The sequence below is a fragment of the Prionailurus bengalensis genome, chromosome C2 (genome assembly GCF_016509475.1).
Source record: "Prionailurus bengalensis isolate Pbe53 chromosome C2, Fcat_Pben_1.1_paternal_pri, whole genome shotgun sequence".
In the NCBI taxonomy this organism is placed as follows: Eukaryota; Metazoa; Chordata; class Mammalia; order Carnivora; family Felidae; genus Prionailurus; species Prionailurus bengalensis.
The window spans coordinates 95,773,887-95,784,229 of NC_057350.1; the positions used below are offsets into that span (position 1 = coordinate 95,773,887).

Sequence of the window (10,343 nt, forward strand, 5' to 3'; positions counted from 1 at the left end):
TTTGAAGGGAGATGGGCTCATTTTACATGGGAAGTCAGTGGCCCCTTTGTGCTGTCTTTGTTGCTCTCTTCAACTTGAGGGGAGCGTCGTATAGAGGAATCGGACACTGGAGTGCATCCCCGGCATTAGCATGTACTCATTGTGCAGTAATGGGCACATTAGACAGTCCCTCCAAGCCTTGACTTGCGTATCTGTAAAACGGGGATTAAAGGACCTATTCCAGAGGGTTATCGTCAGCATTAAATGAGGCAATACCTCTAAGGTACTTGCCGTAAGCCCCTGCAAATTGTAGTGTTAATATTGCAATACTGACACATTGCCCCAAACCTGACTTTTAAACAGAAATGCCGCACATGGTTCCACTTATTAGGATTGGTGCGGTGCAAGTTGTGTTTCCTGTACGTAATCCCAAGGCTAACGTACCGTAGACGCTGTCAGGAAAGTCTGAGGCCTGATCTGTTGCTGATTGGTATTTTGAGAGTTTAAAGACTTTACTGCAAAGAAGCACAACAATTGAAAACAGTTGTTTCAGTGCCTAACGCGCACACGCTGCCTCACACAGCGCTCATTGCTGTGTCAGAGCTTTTCACACAGGTATGTGCAAACGCACACAGGACTCACGGCTCATGTTCTCAGTGAGGTGACTGGGGCCTCACTGTGAGCATCCTTGATCCTCTCATCTACCCAGCCAGGCAACTACTGGACCACCGTGACATCTCGGCTCGGGGAATTTTTTTTTCTAAACAAGCCATTAATTTGCATTATGTAGGCACCCAGAAAAACATTCTGTGTTGTACGCTCATAGCCTATTTGTAGGCGTCTGTTTGGGTCCCACCCTTTGACCCCATTTAGGCTGTTCCCATTAGATTCAGTTGATTTTCATTCCCCTCATCTTTTTTAGAAGTAGATGGAAAACACATGAGTTTTAATGTCCATGAAACAGGAGCTCAAATCCCAATTCTACCACCAAATATCAGTGCAACTACGATCAATTTACATAACCCCTCTGACATGCAGGTGCCTCATCCAAAAGGATATCTACCACGGGGAGCTGTCCTAAGGACTAGGAATTATGCATGTAAAGAGCCCAGTGCTTGGCACATAGTAGGTGTTCCACAGTTGTAGTCGTTTGTTTTAGGAACAAGTGAATTGGATTCTCAACCTAGTGCCTAAGTTTGTATTTGTATGCTGGGGTATCTGACAGATCAGTGGTTAAATTAAGCAAAGCAGGGCAAAATGCCAGTCTCTAGAATGAAAATGGGGGTGGGGGAGGGATCCTTTTGTACAATTCTTAGAGATTAATAGTCAAGGTGCTGTCTTATTTTTTAAAAAGAATAATACCTGGCCTTTCTTTGTCTCCTAGATTCAGGGCAATATCACTCCTCATGCCATTGTCATCTTGCCTAAAACAGATGGAATGGAAATGCTTGTTTGCTATGAGGATGAGGGGGTGTATGTAAACACCTATGGCCGGATAACTAAGGATGTGGTGCTCCAATGGGGAGAAATGCCCACGTCTGTGGGTAGGTTAACCATTCCTTATCTCCTTCAGCAGTTACACCCCCCAAATGAAACGAAAGTCAAGAAATGTGAAACAACCATTTGATCCCACAAAAAAAAAAAAAAAGTCTGTGAATAACACTTGTAAGACTTGCTTTGTCTGTTTATCTCAAGTCGTTTGTCATTTTTGTGGTTAAGATGTGAACAGATGCTGTGAGTTATTGCCCATCTAATGTTTTTAATGCAGTTTTGGAAATTCCTTTTGACAGCCTACATTCATTCCAATCAGATAATGGGCTGGGGCGAGAAAGCTATTGAGATCCGGTCAGTGGAAACAGGACATTTGGATGGAGTATTTATGCATAAGCGAGCTCAAAGGTTAAAGTTTCTATGTGAAAGAAATGATAAGGTAAATCCGTTTCAACATTTGCATTAGTGTTTGCATTTTAAGAGACCACCAGGTACCTGTGAAACCTTCATTTTCCTTTATACTGATTTGAATCACATCTGTGTTAAACAATCAATATTATCTTCAAATGGCATTATTTGGTTTGACTCACGTGAACCCTCAAAATATAGTATTCACATATTAAAAAAGACATTAAAACTTCCAAAAATTTCTTGTAAACCCGTAGTAACTTTTGTGGCCCACAGGCCTTGCGCTGACTCAGCAGACATCCCAAATTCTCCCAAGCACTTGGGAGGCTTGGCCCATCGTTAATCATTCACACAGGGTCAGCTTCACACTCCACTTTTAGACTTGTCACAAAGTCGCCATGGGAACCTAACCCATCACATTATATCCACTTTTAAATGTAACACATTGGACATATAGAAATATAAACTTTCAAAAATTGTCACCCATTCCTTAACAAATGCACCATCACAAACTCAACTAGTGCCATGTCCTGTGTCATTCCAGCCATGTTTCTTCCAAAGTGTCATAGGGGGACTGTTTTGCAGTGAAATTGGTGGGGTCCGTCTGGCATGATCAGTGGCCTCAGAAGGGTATTCTTCAGCAACACTGCTTCTCCTTTGCCCTCCGTGTAGACCAACCCAGAGTGTTTAGTGTTAGTAGCTAAGCTGTGCTCATTTGTGAATTCATCCTTTGTGACTATGGCCAACTTAGAAATGCTGTCCCCCAAACAGCAGGAATAAACACTTGTAGTAAAGAATGTGATGGGTTGAACAGATGTACATCTCTTGGTCTGACCTCGTGTGGTCTGGATAGACAGTAGCTGTGGGTGGCACAGATGGTTCCAGGGCCTTACCAGAGTATGCCAGGAAGCAGACCTGACCCCTGGCAAAACTCCAGCCCAATCCAGTCTCTGGGGATCATAAGACTAGGAGTGATCTGGGCATAGACCACCACGCTCCAGTTCATAGAAGACCCACCCCAGCAAGCCGATTTCAAGCCATGCCCATGCCCTCAGGAGCCGGCTGGGACCACACCAGTATCTGGGGCCCAAGGTTTAGAGCCGAGGGTGCACACAACCTAGAGAGAACAGCAGCCCTTTCTTTCCCCCATTGTGTTTCCATGGGTCCTCTGTACTTCCACATTTTGATTCATTGACCCTAACAGTAGCTGTACTTACATGCGTAGCTTTAGCTGAATGCCAAGCATTTCCACAGAACTTTGTAAGAAGTCATTGTTGGGAGAGACAACATTCTTCTGAAGGAGTTGTGGAAATGAGGTAGCAGAGACTTTACACTAGTGACAAAAGTAAATGCCTTGGACCAAAGTTTGGCGTTGGCTGATTGAAGGGCTAGGCCACAGCCCGGAATAGTATTTAGCTCGGGCAGTGGTTCACTGACATTCAAGCAAGCAATAACCCAAATTTTGCTCACTTCTCTTAGTTGTTTGATAAAATGATTTCACAGACCCAGACCTAATGGACTGTGGTTCTATTAATGCCATTATCTCCTTTGGCCTAGGATATGCCTGCACCAGCTGACAAGCCAAGAGTTAACTTTTGGCATACCAAATGAATAAGCATTAAACACCTTATCCTATCTGATGACATAATTTTTTTCGTAACTTTAAAAATTGAGAACTGAGGTTGTATAGTAGTCAGTAGACCCCAAAATCCCCCCCCCCCCACTGACTTTGGGAATTTGAAAAGATTCTCTTCAGTCCCAAAGTCTGCCCTCTTGTCAGTATGGGAGAAAGCCTCTATGGCTTTCCAGAAATTAACAAAAGACCTGTTGTGTCCTAGGCCAGAAGTCTAGCACATTCCCTAGCACGAAACTCCCTTTTAAAACATAAGCATCCTAGGGGATGTTGCAAATCAATATGTAGCCCCTCCCATGTTCCCGAAGGCCATTACCACAATAAGTAATAGTAACAATCATAGTAATAAAGTCAGGAGTGTTTACAGAGGATGCACTGTATTAAAAGGCACTTTATAAACACCAGCCATTGAGTCTTAAGAGCTGACACATGGCAAGGATAGAACATGTGAGAAAAAATGGATGGACGGTTGAAGAAAAGAGGAAAAGAAACCATGCAGTTGAACTAACTTCTTTTTAATTTCAAACAGGTATTTTTTGCATCCGTGCGATCTGGAGGAAGTAGCCAAGTGTTTTTCATGACCCTCAACAGAAATTCCATGATGAACTGGTAACAGAAGAGCACTTGGCACTTATCTTCATGGCGTTATTTCTAATTAAAAAGAACATAACTCATGTGGACTTATGCCAGTCTAGAGGCAGAATCAGAAGGCTTGGTTGAACATCCCGCTTTCCCCTTTTCCTCTCTCTCCGCCCGTCCCAGTACAGCCCACAGTCCATCTTTCAGTGTTGCAGCCTGGTTGAGAAGGAGAGAAAAAGGTGGCAGGAATTTCCAGGAGATCCCCAAGAATGCTGCGTTGTCTGTGGACAGAGATGGACCATGGTGCCCTTCGGAGTTAGGGATAGAAACAAATATTGTGTGCTCTTATGATTCAGCTGTGTTATGGTGGATTTTGAGTTTTGTTTTGTTTTGTTTTGTTACCTTTTTTCTTTACCCCCTTACTTTGTAAGAATGGGGAGAGAATGCATACCGAGAAAACGAGTCTGTTTTTTAATTCCTTCTGCCTGCTAGCTTTAAGTATACGAGATGTTGTAAAATTTCCAATTTCAAATGGTGAGAGACAGCACAATAAATGTACCTTATCTCCTTACACTGAAGGCCATAATTGCATAGTGGGGTAATTTTAGAACTCTTTTGCCTTCACCAACCCAAAAGGTTGCTTTTTGATAGCAACTGGCTAATGAATTTTTAAGAGAAGAAAAATACTAGTTTTCTCCTCTTTGGGGAAATAGATTTTAAATGGCTAAACTACTAGCCTTAGACTAATAAAATCAACTACCATTTTTGTGAGTGTGACAGGCCCTGTTTTTATATGGCCCTGTACAGAATGGAATGTGTGGAACGGGATAGTAGTGCCATTGAGTCGAGTTGGCTCTAACGATTGAGGGACTCCGTAACACAACTTTCCCTCAGCTATTATGCAACAGATCAGGGCAAAAGATGGGATGACTGTTGGGGTCAGACAAAAAGAGCTTCTGGGAAACAAGCTAAAAAAATGTGTATATATATATATATATGTATATACACACACATATATATATACATATATATATACACATTCTTTTTTTTTAATGCATAAAGCCTCCAGCTAAGAGGTCACTTGCTTTGGGCTTCATTAGGAGGGAGACTTTGTCAAGTTCTTTCTGGGAATTGGGGAGTGAATGACATCCAAGCCCTGGTCATTCCCAGCTTTCTCCTGAGGGTGCCACTTTCTGAAAATGAAAACTATGACTGAAAAAAAATAATAACAATAAATGTTTCTGAGTTGCCTGTGTTCTCTCTGGGTTGGTGAGAGAAGGGACAAGACTACCAAGCCTGCCTGAGACACAGCGGGCACCATTGGTTCAGAGTTGATAGAACTTAAAAACAAGGCTTTGGCCAAATTTCTGAGACCCTAATCATTTTACCTTCCTCCAAATTACCCAACATACGGTAAACAACATTTGTGCAGAGATATGTATGTATTTAGTTCAGGTTGACTTGTGTCCTTATAAACTCTTACTCGGATGATTTGAACTTTTACGTGACTGTCTGGGGTTTTTTTTTTCCAAAGCTACAAGCATGGCCGCCTGTGGTATCGAGGTGTTGCAAAACGATCTGTGTTGCGCTTCCTGTTTTAACCTACCTCGTTTTGTTTGTTTTGTTTCACTGTTCATCACAGCAGTGTTATCTCCAGGAGACATATAGAGAGCTCAACTGGCAATCTCAGGTGTATTTAATATTTTTTTAAACAAAACAGTAGTTGACCAAATTGTTCTTCTGGAAAAATTAAAAAAAAAAAATCCAACAACAACAAAAACAAATGTGGCTTATTTCTGAAGAAAACAATTAATGTAAACAGATTTTCTTTTTAAAGTCTGTGATCCTACTGATTTTGCCTAAATACATTAGCAGCTGATGTACTATTAATGAGAACGAAATACACGTTAGGAAAATGGAGCCATCTCAATCTGGTGGTTTAGGCAAACAGGGTAAGGGCATGGGGAATTATTCCAGTTTCTGAAGTAAATGATTCTTCCCCTCCTGTAAAGGTGGTTATCATTTGCATTTATTCTAAACAGGTAACACACAAGAATGGAATTGAGGATTATCTTCAGGTGATCACCAAGATGTCCTCACCATGGTCCCTTTAGCTCTCAAAAGCAATGAAATCCCCCCTGTTCTCATTTTTACTGCTGTGGTTCTGCTGCTGAACAATCTATCTTCACAAATTCCATGCAACAAATTCAGCAATAACTTTGTGGATTGAATTTAACAACTACTGTAATTGGATGCCAACGTGGACAAAATATATTGATTTGGGTCTCACCCCCAAATGCGATTGCCACCAGCTCTTTATATTGCTGCTGTGGTATTTTGAACCAGAAGCTTCTTTAAATTATGTTGCAAACTGATCTTTGTTTTTGTGTTATGTTTTGTTTTTATTTCAAAGTGATGAGTTTGAAACACACAGCTTTAAATGATTTTTTTATTGTGGGATTTTGGGTACAGTTAAGAAATAAAAGGGAATCATTGTGTTTAAACATAAGGTAGTTTGTGAATGTATTTTTTAAAGTCTACAGTCATTGAAACAAAAACTCATAAAACAATATTAATGCAGTCTTGTTTACAGTATGTACAGTGACATAACATAGAACATGAGCTTTTTCTGGTGCCAACAACAATAAAACACAGACGTTAAACATCAAGCCATGCCTTCTATATTTTTGTACAAATATTTTACACTGAGTACAAGGCAAAACTAAATTTAAAAGGTCCCCTACCAAAGCTGTGTTGCTTAACAGATACCTAAATCACTCCTGGAAGCTTTTATCTTCAAGAATATATTTTCTTCCATCAGGACAGGCCATAGCCCTGACCCGTGGAGACCCAGTGTGCCATACGGAGTATTTCAGACTATTGTTCTCATGGCTCATAACAATCCTCAGCTTTCTGGTTTGTTTTCTTCCCCCTGCCCCGCCCCCGCCTCCTTTTTTGCCCCATTTTCCCCCTTTTTTCTTTTTTTTTGGGGGGGGTGGATTGTGCTTTTCATTCATGTTAATTCCATTTTAATAAAAATTTCTTTACTTTTGAAACCAGTTAGTTTCCGTTTTTAGTTTTAGTTCTTCCCATAGGGGATTTTGTCAGTAGAATTGGCTCATTTTATTTTTATTTTACAAAGAGAAACTGAGCCTTCCCCCCAAAGTAAGTTTCACTAGATCTTTTTGGTTCTTGTTGCTCTAAATTGATAATCATGCATAAATCCACTGAGCCTGCCCATGTCATAGTCTTGACCCAGGTTCTAGCAGGTGGCCATCATTCTAGGGTGCCAGTCCGGGGAACCGTAGTATGGATTCCTGCTTCCAGTGGGTGGTAGAAACAGATGACCACTAGGATCTCAGTTCAAATGGTGAGAGTCCTCCCAAGGCCAATTGCACTCCGACCACTGCCAGTGCACACAAGATAAATGAAGACAACTTGCACCAAGTTCCACATAAAATTTATGGTTTTGTTTATATACACCTCATGATTTTTCTTGAAGACTTTTAAACGATGCTTCAAGACCCAGAGCTGCCTCGCCAGTATAGATGATGGCACAGATGAAATCCCACAAGGCCACTTGGACAGGAATTCCATTTTTCTTAACACAATGGCATCGCTTTCTAAGGTACACTTCTTACATACTTGGCATCCAGCACATGTTTTTCCAAAGCATCTTCGTTCCTGGTTGTCAAGACCTACTAACAGTTTTCTGTCTGCTCTGTGACTCATCGGTAATTGGTGTCTCTGGTCCCTCATGTGCGGTAGATTAGAAAGAGATGCGAGATTCAGGTCAGAGCCCTTTTGGTTTTGTCCGTTGCCAAAGAAGTGCCTGAAGCCTGACCTCCCATTCCATGAAGTTAAAAAAATTTTTTTTTCTCTACTATTATGTGTACCAGTTCCCGTCACTGTATTCTTGAAATGTGAAAGAGCTCTTTGTGTTACTAGTGTGTGCTGTCTTTGAAAGTCCGCTTGAACAGGCATCACTTGCATTTGTGCTGATTGCTTTAAGATGGAAGATGTGCCACATTATTTTTAGGAAAGAAAATAAAACTCTTTAACCCAATGGAGGAGAACAGAATATCCACAATACACTGATAACAATCCTGAATCATCTTACCAAGCCCCTGATATTCCAAAATCCTTTTCTGAAAGTATGTTCTGGCCATCTCAACAGTTTCTGTGAATTATTAATTACCTTTTAATTCATGCCTCACAAATTTCAATCTCACCAAATCAAACAAAGCACAACAAACCAATCTATAACTGGCTTCTCCCTTGAAACTACATAGTTACAACATAAAACCCAAAAGTCTAAATGTGATTTCACTTACCAGCCAATATTTCTCAAATGCCACTACATTTTGGCTCTGATCAGCATAGGGGCATCAGAAATCCAAAGGTGTGCTGTGCTTTCATGGGTCTCAAAATGGTATAAACTGAGCTCTTTTCAGAAGCCTCAGCAAAGAAGAAAATCCCTTGAGAACTTTCAGGTTCAAAACTGACCATTTGTACATTTCTACTAAGCATTTTCTAGTGTTTGATTTTCATGCCATCTCATTCTTGTGGGAATTTTTTCCACAGACGACTAGAATATTTTTTTAAAATTGCAGTGTTAAACAGTATGAGACCATAACTCTCTGCTGTGAACTTTATCCTTCCAGGCCTGCCATTTCAGGAAGTGCCCGAATGCACCAAAACTAGAATCCCCATAAAAGCATTTTTTGAAACAAAAATCCCTGGATATGTTTTTGAGATATTTTAAATCTGGATCAAAATCTTAGACTCTGTGTCCGTGAGGCCAAACATTTGGATGAAGACTGAAAACACACACACACACACACACACACACACACAGTTAAAAATAGAAATGTTCTAAAGATGACAGATTTGGGGCTTTGTGTAGATACCTTCAAACTAACTCACCTTGCATGACAGGGTTTGGTTTCGATGGTTTGTGTTTATCATCACCGCGTTGCATTGTGCTATTGAGGCAGAGCAAAGGCTCGTGGAGAGGTGAGTCTTCACCTGCCAGCAATGGTTCGTTATTTACATGACAACTATCCATGCCCCAGCTGCCCCTTCCTCTCAGTCTCTTCCCCTGGGGTTAGTGTTAAGGAATAGTAATATTGTATTATGCTTTGTTTTAAAACCTTAGTTATGACCCTGAATCAGAATTTCAAGTGTTAGGTGACAGCAAGAAATCACAGCAGGGGGAAAAAAAATGACAGCTTGGATGAACTTTAAAATTGGATGTTGTGAAACTATTTTGGGGCGTTGTAGCTGTCTTATTTACAATGTCACCATAACCATAGAGATGCCAGATTTACAGGATTGGGAAGGGAGACTATCATTTTGCTACGCCTACAAATGTCTACATGGTTAAATTGTCAAAAATATGCTGAAACTGGGTAAGTCTCACCTGTGTTAGGGTAAAAAAGAAAGTATTCTTGGTGTATTTTCTAGTCTGAACCTTTGGGTTACTTTCCAATATTTCTTTTCCTACATACAAAAAGCCTTCAGTTTGTTGTCTCTAGTTGTTCTGAGCAGTATTTAGAAATGATCTGGTAGATTCTAAGCCAGGGTTTTCCCATAGAGTCAATGCCATGCCTTGGAATATATTATATGATCACTGTCAAAATGTGAGTAATAAAACATTAATAGTAGTAGGATGCCTGCTTGTCCCTCATTGCCCCTTCCAGACTGTGACCCATCCCTCGTAAGCACCCGGTGCTTTGAAGCTCTTGCCATCAACCTACAGAGTCCCTATTTACCTTCCTTCACTCCCTCTCATTGCTTAAGTATTTTCAGGTTTGGCTCACCATCACTGTCTCCAACTTTTGGAGATTCAATATCCACTTAGACAATCCTATAAATACCCTGGTTTCTCTGCTTCCTGGTCTTGTGTCGTGAAACACATGACCACTCTACCGCCTCCTTAATTCATAGCAGGCAGCTCCTCGTATTTGCTCTGGGTCAGTCCCCTCCAACCTCACCAAATAAAGGTCACTGCCCACAGAACTCCCTCCCTTTCCTGCATCGCCATTTTCCCCCAACCTATTGGAGGATTTCACTACATTCATGCTGCTACCTCTTGTCTTATAAAACACCTTGGCCCCCTTAACCCTGTCGAACCACCGTCTTATTTATCTGCTCTCCGTCACAGAAAAACTCCTCAGAGGGAATTATGTAAACTTACTATCTTCAGTCTTCTTGTCCTTTGGTCTCTTGAACCAAATTAAATCAGGCTCTC

The 10,343-nt window shown here is 41.0% G+C and overlaps 1 protein-coding gene across 11 annotated transcripts in view; it reads left to right on the forward strand.

Annotated features, from left to right (window-relative positions):
• TNIK (TRAF2 and NCK interacting kinase) overlaps nt 1–9,756 on the forward strand; it is a 396,420-nt gene extending 386,664 nt beyond the window's left edge. For all 11 annotated transcript variants that reach the window (XM_043594906.1, XM_043594911.1, XM_043594908.1 and 8 more), the window contains 3 exons: nt 1,364–1,523; nt 1,770–1,909; nt 4,041–9,756. In XM_043594906.1, coding sequence (XP_043450841.1) covers nt 1,364–1,523; nt 1,770–1,909; nt 4,041–4,124 — 384 coding nt within the window. In that variant the 3' untranslated portion in view covers nt 4,125–9,756. The remainder of the gene's footprint in view (nt 1–1,363; nt 1,524–1,769; nt 1,910–4,040) is intronic.
• Nucleotides 9,757–10,343: the final 587 nt, after the last annotated feature.